The sequence below is a fragment of the Hippocampus zosterae genome, chromosome 1, assembly GCF_025434085.1.
Source record: "Hippocampus zosterae strain Florida chromosome 1, ASM2543408v3, whole genome shotgun sequence".
NCBI classification, from domain to species: domain Eukaryota; kingdom Metazoa; phylum Chordata; class Actinopteri; order Syngnathiformes; family Syngnathidae; genus Hippocampus; species Hippocampus zosterae.
The window spans coordinates 34,228,352-34,251,019 of NC_067451.1; the positions used below are offsets into that span (position 1 = coordinate 34,228,352).

At 40.9% G+C, this 22,668-nt stretch overlaps 2 protein-coding genes across 3 annotated transcripts; one reads left to right on the top strand and one right to left on the bottom strand.

Annotated features, from left to right (window-relative positions):
* Nucleotides 1-537: 537 nt before the first annotated feature.
* On the top strand, nt 538-4,069 carry lbx2 (ladybird homeobox 2). The gene is made up of 2 exons (XM_052060447.1): nt 538-1,400; nt 2,490-4,069. The coding sequence occupies exons 1-2, from the start codon at nt 1,052-1,054 to the stop codon at nt 2,984-2,986; spliced, it is 846 nt and encodes a 281-aa protein (XP_051916407.1). The 5' UTR covers nt 538-1,051; the 3' UTR covers nt 2,987-4,069.
* A 3,770-nt stretch (nt 4,070-7,839) lies between these two features.
* pcgf1 (polycomb group ring finger 1) lies at nt 7,840-21,250 on the bottom strand. 2 transcript variants are annotated; one of them, XM_052060526.1, is made up of 9 exons: nt 21,119-21,250; nt 18,791-18,896; nt 15,853-16,005; nt 15,678-15,749; nt 13,236-13,341; nt 13,118-13,160; nt 12,474-12,557; nt 12,305-12,385; nt 7,840-8,048 (listed from the first exon to the last, which is right to left on the bottom strand). In XM_052060526.1, exons 1-9 carry the CDS (start codon nt 21,203-21,205, stop codon nt 7,998-8,000), a joined length of 783 nt encoding a protein of 260 aa, XP_051916486.1. In that variant the 5' UTR covers nt 21,206-21,250; the 3' UTR covers nt 7,840-7,997. The 2 variants fall into 2 exon arrangements, with proteins under 2 accessions (XP_051916486.1, XP_051916484.1); XM_052060524.1 differs by having other exon boundaries at nt 12,474-12,560.
* Between the last annotated feature and the right edge of the window lie 1,418 nt (nt 21,251-22,668).

A 22,668-nucleotide genomic window follows, 5' to 3' on the forward strand; every position in this document is an offset into this window, starting at 1 on the left:
TGTCCCTCCTCATAAACTATAGCTAGAAATGCCATATATGTGGGCTAATATTACATTTTAAGTGTCCCCCTGTACCTCATTCATCCATAAAAATAAAATAATAAAATGAAATTGAATTCACTATATTTGCAACCAATATCTCAACAACAATTTTGAGAAATCCTCACACACACACACACACACACACACACACATATATATATATATATATGCATACATACATATAAACTCCTACATTGTAAATTATTTTTTTCCTTACCACTACATCTTGTTTACCATTCTTCATTAATTACGTTTGGCATTTTTAATTGTTTTTCCACGACAAAACATACTTACTTTTTCGGGGGAGGGGGGTTATGTTTTTTTTTCCAGTAAAACTCGAAATGTGCCAAGTCGGTCCAATTTTTGTTCGTAATTACGCACGAGTAGTGTCCTTAGCGGCAAATATGTTTCGTGGTGTGTAGTTATTTTGTGTATGGCCTCTCTTTCTGTGGTAGAATTCATGAGTAAATACAGGATTTGGAAGCACATCATCATCATCATCATCATCATCATCATCATCATCATCATCGGTAGCAGGAGCGGACTCCTCCCCTCTTTCGAGGACTCGGAATGCAGGTTTTGGGGCCCGGCCCTTGAAGACGCGCGGGGGCTCGTGGAGGGTCAGCGAAGTGGCGTCGCCTCGCTCTAATTGAGCCTCGGCCAATCAACAACAACTCGTTAGCAGTCACCTTCTGCTTCCTCCTCCTGCTCCGGGACACTTTCACCCTCTTTCTCCCCCGCCCACTCTTCCCCCCCCCCCCCCCCCCCTCAACTGCAAGTCCGCCGCTGCTTGACGAGCATTTACATGGAACTCGGCGGACTATAGGTGCACTTTTGACGGCGGCGGGGGGGCGAGCGAGCGCTGCCGGAGCATGCGAGCTCAAACGCGGACACCCCTTTAGCACAACTCCCCCGGAACCACTTGTGGACGCTCCACGGTGCCTCGCGAATGAAATAGCCAACTTTCTACCCACGCCCCGTTCTTTTTATTTTCCTCTTCCTCCGGGCGATGACCTCCTCCAGTAAAGACATGAAGGCGGGCTCCGTGTTGCAGTCCGCCGGCGAGGACAGGAGGCGGCCCCCCTTGGACCAGCTGCCGCCGCCGGCCAACTCCAACAAGCCCTTGACGCCATTCAGCATCGAGGACATTCTCAGCAAGCCCTCGGTCAAAAAATCCGCCGCTTCCGTCGTAGCGTCGAGCATGTGTCCGAGTCGGCCGAGGGTTCTGGAGAAGGTGGCCGCCGACCACGCCGCCCGTAACGGCATCACCACGCCGTCGTCGCCGCTCTGCGCCCTGGAGGAGTTGGCCAGCAAGACGTTCAAGGGCCTGGAGGTCAACGTCATCCAAGCGGCAGAAGGTACGACGAACAAACTACAGATATTCGGTCAAATGCAACAGATGGACGGTTGAAATCTGCCTCATGCATATCCTGCCAATTTCGTGCGTAATTACGCACAAGGGAGGTGCCATATGGCATTCATCAAGCGCATTGTGACACGATAGACGTGTCGACAAATAATAGAAATATATTTAGTTATACAGCCTATAAAAATGTTGGTAATTACGCACGGGACTTGTGGATATATGGTTTGCGATTACAAGTTCCAAAGTTGGGCATTTGTTTAGATGTTCCAAGATCGATCATGTGTCGATGCCTTTTCGTGCGTCATGGAGGCAAATGTATCATTGATGGGATTTTTTTTTTTTTTACATGATGGGGCCCGGTTTGTGCTTAATTGCATATTGGAGGCATGGAAAATATGGCATACATGAACGAAAAAAGTTCAAGTGAGAGAGTGATATATATTAATGCACCGGATTAATATCGAATGAGAATTTTGTGCGTAATTACACACTGAAAGCTGAACAATAAGTTATAAATGAACCCCCCCAAAAAGTGTCAAGTTCCAGATAGATATGAAGCGGGCGTGCTTTGAAATGCAGAATCTCGTGATTGACGACGCGAATGGCTGCACGCGTAATTTCGCATCGGATGCGTGACGGACGGTATGTGACATGTGAATACATATGCCACCACGCCCATTATAATATAAGAATACAACATTTGTGATCATTTATCGGCGTGATTGAGGCATTTGGAGGCGTGACAATATGTCATCAAAATTACCATATTGTTATCAGAGTTTGATGTCACACTTGAGTGGGTAATAATCGACATTTAATTCTTTTTGTTGTTGTTGTATTCCCTCCTGGAATAAATGATAGTACGTTTAAATATTAAATAGGAGTGTAAATGTTTGAATTCACTTGGCATTTTGGCTCCAGAAAAGGTCTGAGGAATGCAAATGTTTTAAGTCTTTCGATTGACGCCTGCGATGGAGACTATCTGAGCTAACATCTTTTCGGATTTGATCTTGCCCCGTGTGTGTGTGTGTGTGTGTGTGTGTGTGTGTGTGTGTGTGTGTGTGTGTGGCTTTCTTCGTAGGTCGGGAGCACCTGAACACGTTCGGCCAGCGACAGGCGTCCAAAAAGAGGCGAAAGTCCCGCACGGCCTTCACCAACCATCAAATCTACGAGCTGGAGAAGCGCTTCCTGTACCAGAAGTACTTGTCCCCGGCCGACCGGGACCAGATCGCCGGCCAGCTGGGCTTGTCTAACGCGCAGGTCATCACCTGGTTCCAGAACCGGCGCGCCAAGCTCAAGCGCGACTTGGAGGAGATGAAGGCCGACGTGGAGTCGCTGAAGAAGATCACGCCGCAGACACTGCACAAGCTCGTCGCCATGGACAATGCCGACGAGGCTCCGGGAGAGGGCCGAGGGGGCGCGGGAGGGGAAGCCGTCGAAGGCAGCTCTCCGGGCGGATCCCCGGCCAGGGGGACCATCCCCTCGCACCGGATCTTCCCCCAGTCGCCTTCCTCGTCGCGGGGCCAGACCACCGACGAGTTCTCGGAGGACGACGAGGAGATCGAAGTGGACGATTGACATCCTCTTTTTTTTTTTTTTACAAACGAAAGACATTTAGAAAGGTTTTGTTTTTTAAACTCCCCAAGTTTTGCACGGATATTCTCACAAAAGGAGTGTTTTCCCCTCCTTCTTCTTCTTCCCTTCGATTTAATTTATTATGGGACTTTCAAGAGGACTTACTCTTTTAATAAACATTTTAACAGCTCATCACCTTCTTCAATTTTTATTCTTTTGTCAACAGTTTGTATGATTGACTGAAGTATGTGAAAAGGTCATTATTTAGATGATGATGATGATGATGATGATGATGAAGACGACGACAAGCCACTGCAGCCTTTTAAACTCTTTCTCTCTGTGTACATATACAGTAAATATATAAATATACTGTATATAAAAAGGTCAACATGAGAATTTTAACGTATTTAATCAGCATCTATGTAAATAAAGGTCCTATCATATTTCAAGAAAATATAAGATTGATCCCCCCCCCCCCCCCCAGGAATGATCAGAATTATTTTTATTGGCTCAGGAAAAATCGAGCCTTTTATTTGAGAATAATGTCATTATTCCTGCTTTTTTTAAATCATGATGGTTTTTAAAAAAACGAATATTGACTAAAAATGTGACTTTCTTTTGGCTCAGAATTATTATACACTCGAAATTCGTTTTAATAGACTAAACTGTAAAACCAATCGCAACCACGACAACATCACCATTCAACGTGGAAGTATTTTTGAAAACGGATTTAAAACGCAATCTGTTTTAAAGTAATAAACTTCCAATCAATATCCAGATGATTTTTTGTAAAAAAAAAATATATATTGGCTTTGTGTGAATGATTAAAGTACCACTTCCGTGCTAAATTTGAGAAAATATATGACGAAATGAACCATTTTTTTTACGATCATGCATCATGAACCTTGGTGAGTTAATGTTTTGACTGGAGTTTCAAAATATAGATTCATGTTATGTTATTAAACGTACGCCCCCCCCCCAAAAAAAAATCGAACTCCAAACTATGAGTAGTATCTTTATTATTTATTTTTTAGATGTTTAGTATTCCATAATGTAAAAAAAAACATAAATAAACCACTATCATGATTTGTTTTTCGGTAAGTTATTATAGTCAACGTCGGCGCGGTGGACGACTGGTTCGCGAGTCCGCCTGACAGCGCAGAGGTCATGTGTTCGATTCTGTGCCGCCGGGCTCCCTGTGTACAGCATCCAGATGAGATTTTGGAAAGTTCTCCCCGGGGCTGCGTGGGTTTTCTCCGGGTACTCCGGTTTCCTCCCTGTTTCCAGAAACATGCACGGCTGATTGAACACTCTCAATTGTCCCTCGGTGTGAGTGATGGTTGTTCGTCTCTGTGTGCCCTGCGATTGGCTGGCAACCGGTTCAGGGTGCCCCCCGCCTACTACCCGAGACAGCTGGGTTGGGCTCCAGCACCCCCTGCGACCCTAGTGAGGATAAAGCGGTTCAGAAGTAGATGGATGGATGGATTATAGTTACCCATCAACTCACCGCAACATTTTCTTTTACGATCAGGCAAAAATATGACAAAACGATTTCACGATATCGTGTGCTTAACAAAATGGCACAACGTGTCCTTTGTGTGTAACACAAACAATGTTAAACAGTCGCCTTGTCAACCCTCCACTCCCCCCAAAAAGTGAATGTGACCTGACGTACCAATAAGCTTTATTGCTTCTCTTTTCTTTGCGCATCTTGACACAAGAAGCTGGTAGCTTTCTCCCGCCCCGGCGCCATATGCTTCCACGCATCCTTCCGCGGCGGAGACATTTGATTGATCGCTCCTGCACGGAACACACGAACAGTTCCACGCATCTGGCCTCCTTCCAAGTGGGGAGGGGTACGGACCATGAATAGCAAATGGGTCTGTGTGAAGTCAACACGCCTCCTGAAGAAAACGCACGCACCGACACGCCATCACACGCCATTTGGCTCACGAGCCGCCTTCTTTTGAAGGGGCAACTTCCTGCTGAACAATAACAACGAACAAAACGAGAGCACGCACGTCTCTCCAAATGTTGCATTTCCAAAACACAACAAAAAACAAAAAGCTTGACCATGCAGGGTTCTTTTCCTCAGAAAAAAAAATGACAAAAACAAACTGTGCATCAAATTCTTGTGGTTTTAACAAATACAGAATGGCAGATTTTTTTACATTGGAAATATATTCAACAAGCAAGAAAAGCAAAAAAAAAAAAACGCAACAAAAAAGAAACTGCAAAAAAAATTTAAAAAAATCAAAAAGCATGTGCTGTATCTCCAAACGTGAGGGTTTTTTTACAAACTGGAAAACAACACCCAAAACAAAAAACATGAACTAAACAAAAAAGAAGAAAGAAATAAACTGAAAAAACCCCCACTAAACATGTTTCTCAATGTGTTTTTTTTCAATAAAAACAAGAGGCACGTACAATAGCCATACTTTTTAAAATCTAGAATGTATCTCAAATAGCGAGAAAAACAAAACACATCCGCTGTAGACCTAAATCCAGCTTTGGGGACAGGAAAAAAAAGTGATCCAAAAAACAAACAAAATACAGGAACCAAATATCCCCAAATGTTGTGAGGTGTTTAATCAATAAAAAGAGCACAGCCAAAAAGCATGCACATTGAAACCAGGATATCAGGAAGACAACAAAACCAAAAGCATGTCAATTCAGGTCTTGTGATTAAAACAAACACAAAAAAAAGTTATACAACAAAAACAAAAAGCACATTTTGTGATCCGAAATATGTATCCCATAACAACAAAAACGTGCAGTTGATCCAAAGTTTGTTGTTTTCACATAAAAACAAACAAAACAAAAAGCATTTCTATTCGGATTTTTATGTCAAAACAACAAAAAAGAATGTATTCTAAAAATATAACCAATGATCCTGTTTTTAATAAAAACAAACCCTCAACGTGTTTCCAAAACATTTGGAGATTCATGCTTTTGAATGGGGGCAAAAAAGCGCATGTGTGAGTGATGTGTGGGGAGGAAGGGGGTGGGGGGCAATGTGAAGGGCCATGCATGTGCACTCTACCCACCTCACAAAGGAAGTAATGGGCTGTGAGCACACGGGTTCAAAGTTCAAGTGGCCACCCCCTTTTTATTAGGCCCATTCAAAACAAGCAACCCACCTAAGGTAAGAGGGGACTCCGAGGGGGGTCAAGTCAAGTGGATGCAAGCAAGTGCAAGTTAGATTTGCATGTGTGTGTTTGTGTGTGTGTGTGTGTGGGGGGGGGGGGGGGGGGTGTTATTGTCTTATGTATGTTTGTTATATGATTGTCTTTGCATGTACAGTACTTTGTTCGTGTATAAGTGTGCGTGTTATGATTGTTTATGTATTGCATAATGTGTATTGCGTGTATGTGTGTATTGTTTTGATCATCACATGTGTATTATGTGTCTGAATGTGCATTTTCTGTATTATGTATGTGCTATGGTGTGTATTATTTACATGGTTTTATTGTGTGTGTTGTGTATAATTGTATGGATAAGAATTGTATATGTTCGTGTATTATTGTGATTATTATTTCTGTTTGTGAATTGTGTATACTGTGTGCATGTGTTTATGTGTGCCATGCCTTCCTACATGTGTGATTTTTGGCGTAATGTTTGTGTGTTACATATGTATTCTGGTGCGCCAACTACAACTATTGTAACAATAAAAATAATAATAATAGCTTCAAGATGTAATGACTGAATTATGGCTATTAGTACAGAATTTTTAAGAAAAAAAGGAAACATCTTCACTGGTTAATTTATTAGGGACACTTGCAATATCCGCAGTTGCTCAGATAATGCTTTGTCTTCATTTGGGTATTAATTGAATATTTCTTTATTTCTTGATCTCGTTGTGAACATTTTGTTGGTGTACAGTACAGTACAGTATCATTTGACATGACACGGGAGAGAGCAACTTGTCAGCGTTCGGTGTTTCAGAAGGCCACTATTAAATTTTGCTCCATTGGGTAATAGAAGAACCATTAACACATTAGCAGTGTTTATTTACGACCATGTGACACTTTTATGTGTATATAAATTAAATGTAAGTGGTATATTGTGGCATGGCGATCCAAACGACTCACCCTGAACATTTGGGCGATTGAAATGCGGTAATATGAGCCGAATATGTCCACGTGACGAGGCGTTCAGTGAGAAAGCGCGGAACGGGATATAAAAAGAACGATAACGCTATCTGGTGGAAACACGGTGGTACAGCTTGTTCAGTTTGGCCCGTCAGCATATTTTTATCGAATACGCACGCGCGCGCACACACACACACACACACACACACACACACACACACACACACACACACACACACACACATATATATATATATGTATTAAAATGCAATTGATGAGATATTTTATTCAGATTTGTCCTACTGTACTCAGTGTTGATTAAATTGCACTTTTAATACATTTTTGAAATGGTAAAGAGACTTTATGGACACACTGTGTATGTGTATACACACACACACACACACACACACACAGTCAACCCTCGGTTCTCGACCAAGTCTGTTTTTGATCAAAATATTCAAGGTTTTTATACCTCGGTTTACGACCGAAAAATCGGTTCTCGACCAAACTGAGCACACTTGAATGCGCCACTTGACTCATCTCGCCTTCCTTACACGAGGACGTGACGTTTCCTCGTGTAGCCTTCCATTGTGAGCATACGTGTTCAATAAAGATTTTTTTTTTTTTAAACAGACCGTGGTTTTGGTTTTCGAACAGCCTTCTGGAACAGATTATGGTTGAAAACAGAGATTTGACTGTGTATATATATATATATATAATGTGCACACGCACACATTTTTCAATGCAATAAGCTTGACGACACTCTTTGCTAGCTTGACATTTTAAATTTATTTTCAAAAATACAAAAAGGCGAGAAAATAAGTTCATGTACACAAACACTATTATTAAAATAGAATTATGTATTGTACAAAATATGTACAGCTGTGTTGGTGAAGGAAGAAAGGCCAAAGTCCATCGGAATCCTATCTGCTACGTTTGTCCTTGATGGTGTAGTGCAGCACAAGTGGTTGCGCCTGACACACAAAAGAAACATTTCAATAAATGCATTTCATATTCGCACGATGCTTCAGAAATGCGTGAATGGTTGCCGTTTGTCTGTGTGCCCTACGATTGGCTGGCAACCAAGTTCAGGGTTTACCTCGCTAACTGCCCGAAGACAGCGAGCCAACAGCACGGCCCCTCTACCTATGTGAGGGTGAGCAGTTTGAATAATGGATAGATGGATTATGTATTCATTATTCAATCTATGTTTTGACACACAGTGGTACCTCCCTTTACGAAATGAATTGGTTCTGGAAGAAATGTCTTAACTAGAAAATTTTGTAAATTGAGACACGTTTTCCATGCAAATGCCCTAATTCGTTCCAAGCCCCCCAAGTTTCAGACATGTTTTCTAAAGCATAAAAATTTGTCAAAATATGTAACAAATACATATTAAAATTATATTATTGCACAATAAATGAGAGTTGTGCATCATGTCAACAAAGAATAAAGACTAAAAGTGATGGTCATTTCACTTTTAACTGCGTCCGTCTTCATTGTTTTTTGCCCTCTTGAGTCCATGTTCTCTCTCAGAAGTAGTTTTTGCCCGGCGTTTTGTCAAGAACTGATCCAAGGACGTTTGCTTTTGTCGGCTTTTATCAATCCTTCGAAAAATGGCCAAGGCAAACATCAGCATAGTGAGCAGTCGCCCGACTGGTGAATACTTTTTCTGGGTGATTCACATTTACGTAAAAGTATCGGAATGTCTCATGGTACGAGGGATGAATAATGAGGACACTGCATAGACACACACATCTACACACATGGACATATACAGACGAGGTCCCTCTTAGCCAATGGGATGCCAGGATGATGCTGGGCAATAGCCAATGGCTGAGCAGCTATAAGTATGTTGCATTCAGAAAACTTGTAGCTGCAATGAGCAGACCATACTGTATTTTTACTTTTCAGATCTTGAAATTTCTTTCGTAACAAGACAATATTTTCCTGTCTGAGCATTTCGTAACTTGAAAATTTCGTACGAAGAGACGTTCGTAAGTAGAGGTACCACTGTATTTTACATTTATTACATTATTTGGCTTTTTATTTACTGACTTTGTTTGGTATTTCTTTTCATGATACTTATTTTAAGTACGTTATTTTATTTGTATATCATTTATTTTCATATATATATATAGATATATATATACATATATATATTAGAGCTGTCAGTTTAGCGCGTTTTTATTGGCATTCATTTAAATGAATTTTAACGGGATTAAATTTTTTCTCGCGAGATTAACGGCGGGGCACACGTCACAAGCGGATGTTACGTTGCTCTATAAATACACCAGAACAAAACAACAAGCGCGCTGCAGAAGTCCAAGCCCATGTCTGTTTTGCCAGCCACGGCAGCGCAAGACACCGAAAACTGATACTTAAAGAGTTTATGAATGGAAGGTTTACTTTTAAAAAGTTGCCCGATTGCTCCACTGACAAGACCAAAGTTATCTGTTCTTCTCTCTCTCTGTATCATACAGCTATACGATGTATGCCACTGACGCGATTGTTACTTGTTTGGAACTATTTTGTGTGGAAGGTTACAGCGTTCCGTGTCCATATAAATAGAGCGGGTGGAGCTTCTCTGTGTTCGTCTGACAGTGACGGTGCGCAGAGGCGGTGACATGACAACGAAAGTTCAGCGGTGCAGTGGTAGCGACGTAGCGAAAATAAAACGTCTCCAGTGTTGTCATCGAACCAAGTGTAGTCATCCGAAATGAGGTAGACACAAAAACCGTAGAGAGACTTCCGCGCAAGAAGTACCCACATAATCAACATAGCCTGACTTTGTTAGGGGGAGTGAAACCCCCCTCTTTCAGAATGGTTTGCCCCAGCAGCACGGGGGAATGCTTGCGCTTGTTTGTACGGCCGGCAGTTTTGTGAGTTTTGAATACAGCGGCACATAACGAACACTGGTGTCCGGGGTCTCGTTATTCTCCAACAAACATACAGAAACAGACTGCTGTGTTCAAAGCAAACTTGAGAAAAACGAAGTATGCAACCATGGTTTAAATCCACTATAGGCTGAGTACTAGTTTACCTTAGATGTGCACTTTATAATGTTATATTGCTCTGTTTTGATTTCATTAAAAAAGCTGTTAAAGCAGCTGTTGTGTAACAAAATATTTTTTTTCACTGTTCTTAATGGACAGTAATATTGTGTGAGAGATTATGTGTGAACAACTGCTCCAAGTGAAAAATGTTCATGTGAAATTGAAAATTGAAATAATTTCAGTAAATATTTGCATTTGGCACATAGAAAACTGATTCATGATTCCAAGTTGATGAGAGCATTAAAATGGGGAAAATAGGACAAAAAATGTAAAAGGAAATTCAGAAATGATAAAAAATATGTGAGTAATCACGATTAATTTTTTAGTTCATTTGAGTTAATTATGACAATTGCATTTTTAGATTATAATATTTTAATCGTTTGACAGCTCTAATATATATATATATATATATAGTTTTTGTATTTTATTTAGTTATCTGCATACAGTATGTAGTTTAGTTTGTTTTTCATCCTTTGAAGACTTATATTTTATGATTGTATTATTGTCACCTGTCATGTGTTCAGTTTTATTAATATTTTATGTTACAGCTGCAGCTGTTGTTAAAACGTTGTACATATATATATAGATACACAAATCTATATATACTGTAGATATAGACACACACATCTATATACTGTATCTACAGTGTGGCAAATAAGTATTTAGTCAACCACTAATTGTGCAAGATCTCCTACTTGAAAAGATTAGGGAGGTGCTAGTATTTTGGCCCATCCCTCCATGCAGATCTCCTCTAGAGCAGTGATGTTTTGGGGCTGTCGTTGGGCAACGCGGACTTTCAACTCCCTCCACAGATTTTCTATGGGGTTGAGATCTGGAGACTGGCTAGGCCACTCCACAGGACCTTGAAATGCTTCTTACAAAGCCACTCCTTTGTTGCCCTGGCTGTGTGTTTGGAATCATTGTCATGCTGAAAGACCCAGCCACGTCTCATCTTCAATGCCCTTGCAGATGGAAGGACATTTTCACTCCAAATCTCTCGATACACGGCCCCATTCATTCTTTCCTTTACACAGATCAGTCGTCCGTGTCCCTTGTCAGAAAAACAGCCCCAAAGCATGATGTTTCCACCCCCATGCTTCACAGTGGGTATGGAGTTCTTCGGATGCAATTCAGTATTCTTTCTCCTCCAAACACGAGAACCTGGGTTTCTACCAAAGTTATATTTTGGATTCATCGGACCATAACACATTCTCCCTGTCCTCTTCTGGAGCATCCAAAATCTCTCTAGCGAACCGCAGACGGGCCTGGACGTGTACTGGCTTCAGCAGGGGGACACGTCTGGCAGTGCAGGATTTGAGTCCCTGGCGGCGCATTGTTTTACTGATTGTAGCCTTTGTTACTGTGGTCCCAGCTCTCTGTCGGTCATTCACCAGGTCCCCCCGTGTGGTTCTGTTTTTTTGCTCACTTCGATTTTACGAAATGAGCAAAAATGTTATAATTATTTTTCTGTTTTTTTGATGACCGTTCTTGTTATCATTTTGACGCCACGGGGTGAGATCTTGCATGGAGCCCCAGATCGAGGGAGATGATCAGTGGTCTTGTATGTCTTCCATTTTCTAATAATTGCTCCCACAGTTGATTTTTTTTACACCAAGGGTTTTACCTATTGCAGATTCAGTCTTCCCAGCATGGTGCAGGTCTACAATTTTGTCTCTGGTGTCCCTCGACAGCTCTTTGGTCTTGGCAATAGCGGAGTTTGGAGTGTGACTGACTGAGGTTGTAGAAAGGTGTCTTTCATACCAATAAAAATGTTAAAACGGGCACCATTAATACAGGTACTGAGTGGAGCCTCGTTAGACCTCATTGGAAGAAGTTAGACCTCTTTGACAGCCAGAAATCTTGCTTCTTTGTAGCTGACGAAATACTGATTTTCCACCATGATTTGCAATTCATTCTTTAAAAATCAAACAATGTAATTTTCTGAGGTTTTTCCCCCCACATTCTGTCTCTCGTGGTTGAGTTTTACCCATGTTGACATTTACAGGCCTCTCTAATCTTTTCAAGTAGAACTTGCGCAGTTGGTGGTTGACTAATACTTATTTGCCCCACTGTATATCTATATAGTGTGTGTGTGTTTAAACTGATTGGATTTTCTCACACTCTACACATTTAATTTACTGTTGATGTAAATATAAATTGATGTGTCACATCACCTTTCCGAACCAGTGTGATAACCATAAGCGCTTCATGGTCATGTGATCAGGCAAAAACTCATCGTTGAACAACATCTGGATCTGCGACACAAATGCAGCAATAACAATAATAAAAATCATCATCATAAATAACTCATAAAATGGAAGTGAGCAAGTGCGTGCAACCTACCTGATGTTTTTCCACGTTGAGTCGATGACAAAGCACTTTGCGTAGATGCCTCACCTCCGCTCGCACAGAACAACGCACAAACTTCTGCTGCGCGCACACGCACACACAAAAAGTTGTTTCCACAAAATTAAACGTTTCCACAACTTGATGAAAAATACACAGTTGATAAAAAACAAAACTAATAGTTTACACACCCTTGCCCAAATCCCATTTTTTTTTAAGATTAAGATAAATCATTTCAAAAGCCGAATGGAATCTCTGAACTTTATTCATCAGAATCACTTTAAATTGTGTGCTGACTTCTCTGAACATTTTTGGAATGTGAACGATTAACCATGATCACATCCTAGTTATAAGTGAGTGTGTACACCTGTGCAGCCACTTCATCTCAGTTGTTTGGTTTTAGTTGGTCACACAAAAACGTAAAAAAAAATTGTACGGCTTAGATGTCAAGTTAATGGTGCAAAAATGTTGCTTCATCAGATTAACTCCAAATAAAATTCAGGTCTTTTAATCGTTTTTTTTAAATTACAATCTTGGTCCCATTATTTTATATTAAAAAAAGGCATTTGAATTAGGGGTGTGTAGACTTTTTAAATGTGTTGTATATCTTCATAAAATTGGATTTTGCACGCGCGACTCACCTGCAAGGCAATTTTCGTCTTATCTTTCCCCGCGAGTGACGAACTGCACACAAAAAACATTTGCCAATAATACACTATAATAATAATTCATAAGACATTTTGAATGTGAGCGTCTCACCTTAGTCGCTCTAAACACAACGACACCTGCTCATCGTATCTGTAAAAGTGAGCCTTGGAGTGGTCAAAGCTGGTATACGGTAAACCTGGCACATTTGATACACAATCTGGAACAAACAACACAAGCACGCAACATTATGAACAGTCACAATGAAACCATTAAATAATAATTGCATTCATGTTGGCAATTTCATGCTAGCAAGCATAGCATATAGATGAACTTCATAATTGGCTTATCACTATTGTAGAAATGCCTCCGAAATTTACTTCACTGAATGAGTAGATTTACTTCATTTATGTATGTAGTGGTAAACTTCTTTTTACACTTCTATGACAGCTGAAAATTTGTGAGTACCGGTACTTGGAATCTTTTTCCCTGTTTCCCTAAATTGTAATAATAATACATTGTTATTTTTAACATATTCGGGAAAAAATGAAATACACAATTTCAGCAAACTGAATATTTTTAAAACTAACATTGTAACAGAAAATTAGATGTAACTCAAGTATAGTATAAAACTCATGATTTGTGATTGTTTTTCTTGGCTAATAAACTATTTTCAAAAGACTCAAGACAATTTTAGCATTTCCCCCACAAAACTAGAAAAAAACATTTTTTTTCCCTCAATGTATGAAACTATTTTGAAAATATTGCTCGACATAAAAAAAAAATTAACTCAAATATATTCTTGCTTTTTTCCTCAAACATGCACCTGGCCTCCAAAACAGAAAGTGTTTTCCTTTAATATGATTTTTTTTCCTGAAAAATATTTTTTTTTCCACAATTCATATTTTTTCCCTTTAAAAATGAACTACTACTTGCAGAAATTTTTGAATTCATTTCTCAAAGATGTATGACACTTTTCACAAAGATTATCTCTTCTCAAACACATTTTTAAAATCCCCCTAATATGTGATATTTTTGAAGAATTATATTTCCTTTCCCCTTCAAAACAAACATATATCTTGAAGACTGAGTATTTATTTTCACTCTTTTCATCAGACATAGCAAGATTTGGATTTTTTTCCCTCCAAAATAGACATTTTCCTCATGTATGATCTTTTTTTGAAATGTATGACTAAAGTCCGATTATTTTATGAGTATTCTGCGTGTAACTTACTCACACCATTAGAGCCTTTTTTTCTAGAAAACAGATGTTTAATAGTTTTTCTCAAATGTATAACTTTTTCTTCTATAATGTGTGAATTTATTCACTTACATCGCAATTTTGTGTGACACCCTCCACCCCCCTTTAAATGCAGTAAATATTCCCATCTACGGACTTCTTTCAGACGGAAATTCCCTCACCCGGAATAAAAACCTATGCATTGAAATTTCAACAACAATAGTACATTCACAATCGATTCATAACAACAGAAGTTCCAGAAGCCATATGGAAGCCTGCAGTGGCGCAAACACAAGCAAGTCCCGCTTGATACTACAGAATAGCTGTCCACGCCGCTATTTACTCTCATTGGATCCAAACCGGCGACATGTAAGTGACTATATTAGCTCGAGTTTTACTGGAATAGTGAATGATTTTATTTCATTGACAGTTCCGAATTTCCTGAACGCAACATGCTGTGCCATTGGCTACTACCGAGCATCATCCTGGCCTCCCATCGGCCAAGAGGCACCTCAATATCTATGTGTGTAGAAAGCTAGATCTGTGGAAGATAGAGTGGAATGCATCCAATTAGCTGCTCAGAGTAAATTGCTTGTGGCTTGACGGCCAGTCGGTAAACGAACGTTTCCTGGAATGCTTTACCTGTTATCATGCTAAAAACCTTCCGCTAACTGGAGCGCTAATTAGAGAGAAGGCGAGTTCCATCACGCTAACTATGGGCATCGAGGACTTCGAAGCGTCCCGTGGCCGGCTTTAAAAGTTCATTGCACGACGTCAGCTGAGCAACGCTGTCTTGGATGGCGATCAAGGGGAGGTCAAGTTAGAGACAGTGAGTGAGTGAAAAGAAAAGCCACCAGGTCTGTTTCTAGTCTCATTTTAGAGCAAAAACCCCTAAGTTTGTTACACTGTAGTTTGCTCATATACCTGTACTGTATACAGCAGCTTTTGTGTTATTAACAGTGTTTGGAGCATATATTGTTGCATTTCATTGCTTGTGTTGTCACACATATATTTTGTTCACAAACTTGTATGTTCATAAAGAACATGTACCATAGTCGTATCCCATATATGGAAATTCTGCTATAAGGAAAGATTGGACAGCGCAAATATGATTCCTTACTAGAGAATACTGACTGTATACAACTTAATTTCGACTTTTTGGGGTTATGAGTGACGTTTGCAAAAGCTCTCGGGGCGACTTCAGCATTCCAATTCACATTCAGAAAATGTTATTGATCTCAGTGGCTCAATGACAGAATGCAGAATTCACCATAAAGCGAAGTGGCAGACCGTTAACTATGTATTTTCATCCTCACCGTCTCCTGCAGGCTGAATAACCCTCTCCAACCCCCGTGACTGATAGAACTCCTTTATTCTTTTGTCTTCACCTGTTCAAACACACACACACACACACACACACACACACAAGATTTGGATGATTTTCATTATTTTGAAGTTTGGACAAGACGCCATGAGAACGAGTTCACGTACTTTCTTGAAGGCCGGGCACCAGCTTGTAGACAATGTCCTGCATGACGCGGTCCAGTTTGAGGTTGAGCAGGGGCTGCGTCTCATGGATTTTGATGTTGCACATGGGACAGTACTTGCTGGTCTGAAGGTACTTGACGATACAACTCTTGCAGACTGGAAAGGAAACACAGAGGAGAATGTCTTTTTTAAAATTAAATTCTACTTAAATCTTTCAGAAACATAATTTTTAGAATAATTTTAAAAATACATTTAAACTAGCAGATTTGGGAGGGAAAATGTCTAATTTTGGACTGAAATGTTTCTGTTATTATTATTGTGTTCGGGCCAAAGCAGTTAAATGCATTCATTGGCATCACTTGGTGGAATCTTGCCGTTGGTTTTGAATCTCCTTTGCCATTACAATTGAACCTTTATTGTTGCGTATCAGTGCCAAAGATAGGTTGAAAGACTGAATAGCATTTGTGTTTGTTGATTCATTCGCCCGGTTCTAATGTCACGTCAGTTTGGCAAGCATGTTAGCCAATACTATGAACGAGCCTCATGTGAAAGTGTTTTGTTTGTGTGCAATTATTCACTCAAGACAGTCATTTATGTAACATGGGTTCATGATTGTGTACGCATGCCAGATGAACGGGGTTGGTGCTTTATCTTTACCTCTCCATGTCACAAGCTTTGCCAGCATCTTGTGGCATCTTAAGTATGCACTAATCTTACAGTTTATTGTGCATGTTAAATTGCTCCATGTACAGCACTTTGTACGCAGCGATGGCTGTTTGAAAGTGCTCTATAAATACTGTTGACTTGACTTGACTACTCAGACCCTTTTTAGTGGCATGTCGTCAATTATTGTTTTTTTTTTTTGCAACAGCGGTTGGTCCACCGTGAATAGTGGCGGTTCATCGCAGATTTTTATTATTTTTTATTTGGACCCAACCAACTAATCATCTGGCCGATTCATGATTCCATTGATATTACCTCTTTTAACAAATTAACAACATAAGAAGAAGCTGATAATTCAAACAACATCCCTGCCCTATTAATAAATAAATAAGTCGATTTTAGCAGATTTTTCTCACAGTTGTAAAGTTAAACAAATACAAAAAATTACCGTATTTTCACGACTATTCGACGCATCGTACTAATGGCCGCAGTCTCATTAATGGGTGACATTTCTGTATTTTACACATACACAGGACGCATCGTACTAATGGCCGCAGTTTTACAGTGGTAAAACATACGCCAGCTTAAACATACGGCATGCATGCGCGCACTCTAACACGTTAGCTTGAAGCAAACGGTAGCATGCCAAGACATACAGATAAGATAAAAACACGTTTTTAAAAAGGGAACGAAAGCAGAACTGAGTTCGGGTGTATTTTATTTAGCCATCGTACAATGTTCTCACGTTTTTCGATCAATCATCACCAAGAAATCCATCAAAGTCCTCATCCTCTGTATCAGAAGCAGAGGACTGCACATCTCAGTTGTCATTGAATGCATCACATGCTAGTGTGAGTTGCTACGCATTGCCAAGCGGAAAGAAGGAGTAGCAACAGCAAAGTCAACATTTCTCTCGTGTGAAGCTTTCCCACATTTGAAAGTAAAGAACAGAGCGAAACATGGTGGCAGCGCGTGTGTGTGTAGAAAGAATTGAACAATTGTGCAAGTACCGTAATTCATCAAAAACGCTGCGTTCCCTCTCGTTGTTGCGTATTGTGGCGTAACTCGCCAAGCGCTGCCTCTCACTCTTTGTAAAGTTGTGTTTGCCACCGATCATCCATTGTTCCCATGCCGTTTGCAACTTTACTTGCCCGGTTGATGCCAATGTCCAGCGGTTGGAGTTCTTTAGTCAAGCCTCCGGGAATAACGGCAAGCTCATTTGCTTGACTTGTTTTTTCACCGCTGCTGTGAGATGGGCACGCATGCCAAAAACATAACCGGTGGCTCTAAGTTTGAACTGAGCTTCGTAGGCGTGTCTTTTTGTCGAATTTATTTTCAGGGGTTCTTAGAAACCAAAACCGGAGTTGTTTTGCAACAATGCACATTGCCACACGCTATACAAGTGTTGGTACTGGCTTGAGGCGTCCACTTACAGGCCCACCCTTCACCATTGGCGGACTAGCTTGTCTGTCCTCTCTCTCCCTCTCTCTCCCCTCTCCATATATGTATATATACACGCCCACCCTTCCCTGATTGGCCGACTGCTTTCACAGTCACTTCCGCCTTTTCTCTATATAAACAGCGTGTCGGCAGTCAGTCAGATTTTGGAACTCAGCGCATATAAAGGACGCTCCGCACCATAAGGCGTCCTGTCCATTTTGGAGAAAATTTAAGACTTTTAATGGCGCCTTATAGTCGTGAAAATACGGTATATATTGTATAACAGTCAAATATTCTACCCATCATTCATGTATTTGTTGTTGTAAGTGATAAGGGACCTAAGTTAGTGCCTTCATTATTTTTAAATCCAATGGCCGATTAATCGGTGATCAGAATTTTACCCTCCCGTATATTGGTATGGGCCTAAAAAAAAATCCAGAGTTTTTTCCCCCCAATATTTTTTTTAAACAATATATTTGTAATAGAATTTCAAAATGCACACTTTAGAATCCGTGACATTGTACTGAGCATTTCTGCCTCACACTTATGAGCTTAAGGGTTTGGAGCTTGGCTCTGGCCTTCCTGTGTGGCGTTTGCATGTTTTCACAAGTTTCTCTCCAAGTACTCCGGCTTGCTCCAAAAATCCAAACGCATAAATTTCAGGTATGAATGATGTGAATGGTTGTTTTTCAATGTCACTTCTCTAGCCAAAAATAAAAAAGAGCTGGGCTGAGTAAGAACCCAGTTGAAAACGAATGGACAGACACATTCACCTAAAGTACTTAGTTTGGAGGTGATGTCAGTGACATTTTCAAAAACAAAATGTCAGGGGACTCACATGTGTGCAGGCACTCTGTGATGGTGGTGGCATCGATGAAGTAGCCGGCACAGAGGTAGCACACGATGTGTTCGTTCAGGTCCTTGATCTTTATCTTCACTTCCTCCTGGCAACATGGACATCAATTTAAGAGAGAAGAACATAACAAACACAATCATCACATCTCCTATCGTAACACATCATACTGATACCAGGAGCCATATTGCGGATTGTCATGCATTGTACTCATAAAATGGATTGATAATATGGCACACATACCGCGTCACCAGTGTGACATTTAACTTCCGGGTAGCTGTGTGGATATAAATGAAAATAAAGGTGGGTGACCAAACCTCTAGGACAGTGGTCCTCAACAAGAAATGCTGGAGGTCCGCTTTTTTTTTTTTTTTAATTAAGACCAAGGTCCGGACCCATGCATGGCGGTCATACGGAGCAGGGCTATATGCCCATTTAGTATCGGCATATATAAAATAACAATTATTCACTCTGCCAGTACACAGCAAATAATGAGAGGTATTTTGTTGAGGCACAGGAACTCTTTTATTTTGTTAAGTTGTGCCTGCTAAGAAGATACATCAAAATATCCATTTCCTTTAACAAAACAAATCAATCCCAATTTGCATTTTGTATTGCATCACAAAGCTGGCCAGACAAATCAGCAGCAAGGACTTCAGTTCGTCTGGTCGATGTGGAATCTGACAGTGGAATTTGCTTTATTTTGGCTGTCATTTGCTCCTTTTCTTTGCCTTCAAACATTGTGCCTATAACTTTAGCCATGCATTCTTTTATAATTTCTGCATCAAAGAATGGTTTCTTGTCTGGTGTGTCATACATGTCACAATCTTCCTGCTTGAGTCTTGTAAAGACCTTTTCAGTTTCTTTATTTCGTTTGTTCTTTGCTTGTCAGTTGAGGAAGAGGGCTCTAGGAGACTTTATGCTGTGCTGAGTGAGGTGGACGAGGTGCCCACCACCCCACATAAGTCATCGGGACAGTAGAGTGTTTCATGTCTTGTTGTCTGCGCCGCTTTGCTCCAAACCACTTTGTCCGAGTAAAGTCCGCAATCTTTAAACTAACACAATGTGAAACAGCATAGCTGGGCTAACGAATCTCACATTGATACCGAGGCTGTCTTCAGACAACTGTACTTGGGCATGACCATATGGATTTGTTAGCATCCATTGTATTTGTCAGAATAAAATTCCTTTAAAGTACAAATTGCCAGATTAATTAACAAATAAATGTAATGAAACAAACAACATGAATCAAACAACTTCTTATTTGGTCCATTATTGCTTCCAGCAATACATATATCAATTAAGGGTGGGGCATGTAACTGTTTTGTAACAGTTTGTCCTTCAGTATTTGTTTAACTTTTACTACAGAGAGAAAAAACTGCAAAATCGGCCAATTTCTTTGTTTGAGGGAAGGTGAATCGTCATTATTCTTTTTCTTATGTTATAATGTGTTAAAAAAAGGCAAACATCAACAACAAATGAATCAGCTGATTTTCTTTGTCCATTGAATTTGAAAGAGCTAATATTGGTGATTAAACACAGAGATGGCAAGAGGACCTTGTAAAAATGCATATCAAATTGCATTATAGAGGAGTGGAAAACGCGGTTATTTTTCAAAATCGTTCCGCCTTACTTGACACAACACATTTTGCTTGCTTGCTATTGGTTGGTCGTTTCAACGTGTAATTATGTATTTATTTATTTTTTTTTGGTCCGCTGTGGCGGTCCCTGTTTTCACCGTGGACTTTCCCTGTGCCAGAGCTGCACAGCTGTGTGAATGAGCCTGAACTTCGACCTCCTCTTGGAAAATGACGGACGGGTGGTGAGAGGGGGCGGGGGGCCGAATCATTTTACTACCTCAAGTAACGACCGTATCAAAATGAAAACATGTCATTGAATAAAGTTAGAGTGCAACATTTTGCACTTTTACAGCTCCGCGAACGAGCGGTTAGCCTGTGACAAACCACACGGGCGCGTGTGCTCAGCTAGCAGCAGGAGCTCCGCACAAGTGTTTACATTCTCCAAAGCCAATAAATGAAAAGTATCGCCGTGTGCAGAACTGGCCAACGCAGACTCCCGCTCCACATTTCGAGCTGTGCGTCGTGGAGGTTTGACTCACGGCCACCATGAGACACGCTCACTGTCCCCCAGCATCTCGTTCATTTCCCACCCGCCAGCCCCCCTCCACCTTCTCCGCTGTCCCCATCAGCTCCGCGACGACGAGCGAAGCGAGGGTCCGCTTCGTAAACGCTTGAACCAGCCCGTCCGTGGCTCCTCCCGAGCAGTCGCCCCTGAGAACCACGTCCCGCTCACCTCGTTCCTTAGCGGGTCCAGCTTGTAGACGGTCTGCAGCTGGTTTCGTAGCCGCATCGCTATGGCCATCGGACCTTGCTCCGCCATCTTTGGGATTTACACTGACTTCCGGGTAAACCGGAAGTATCCCTTTAGTGGACCCCCAATAGTAGAAGAAGGTGAAGAAGGGGCAAAAGTAATCCAAGTTACGGATTTAGATTTATTTCAAAACGCGCACGGAGTTAAAATATATTTGGTGTGAAAAGTAACTATATAACTATTATTAACTATACAAGTATCTGTAATGAGGAAGTCATTCCACCAGTAATTAGTTGACCGAGATGGACAATAAGAGGTTAAATCAGTAATTTTACCACATTAGCAGTTAGGAATAAGATCAATTAGTCGTCTTTAAAAATCAATACGCAATGCAAGGTGTAATTAGTTTTGTGTGAAATGTTATTCATGGAACACTAAGGAGAGAAGTCCCTCTTTTAACAAGTTATGAAAATTGTTCAATGTAACGAACATTTCTATATGACCCATTTTTGTATGTATTCATTCATTTTCCGAACCGCTTTATCCTCACTGGGGTCGCGGGGGGTGCTGGAGCCCATCTCAGCCGTCCCCGGGCAGTAGGCGGGGGACAACCTTAACCAGTTGCAGGCCAATCGCAGGGCACAAAGACGACGAACGAAAGACGAACAACCATCTGCGCTCACACTCACATCTAAGGACAATTTAGAGTGTTCAATCAGCCTGCCATGCATGTTTTTGGAATGTGGGAGGAAACCGGAGTACCCAGAGAAAACCCACACAGGCCCCGGGAGAACATGCAAACTCCACACAGGAAGGACAGAGCTGGAATTGAACCCGCTCACAACTGGACGACCGGGCCGCCCTATGTATATTTAATCTTATTAACATAAATAGACACAAACAATAGTATTATGTCAATAAAAATGAATGTACACTGTTTCTTATTTTTCTTTCATGATGAATGCTTTTGAATAATGGTCACAAAAACAAATAAAATATAATATTATGCCCGATGGCCCGGTAGTCCAGTGGTTAGCACGTCGACTTCACAGTGCAGAGGTACCGGGTTCAATTCCATATCCGGCCTCCATGTGTGGAGTTTGCATGTTCTCCCCGGGCCTGCGTGGGTTTTCTCCGGGTACTCCGGTTTCCTCCCACATTCCAAAAACATGCATGGCAGGCTAATTGAACGCTCTAAATTGTCCCTTGGTGTGAATGTGAGCGTGGATGGTTGTTCGTCTCTGTGTGCCCTGCGATTGGCTGGCAACCGATTCAGGGTGTCCCCCGCCAACTGCCCGAGGACAGCTGGGATAGGCTCCAGCACCCCCCGCGACCCTAGTGAGGATCAAGCGGTTCGGAAAATGGATGGATATTATGCCATACAGAACTATGAAATATGTAAAATGTTGACATTGGTTACCAATAGTTGCAAAAACTTTATTTTTTCTAATCTGGATAAAGCAGTTGTCCCTCATTTTCAGTTGTGTTTAAAAACCAAAGCTCCTTGAGATGGCTTACATTTAAAGTTTGAA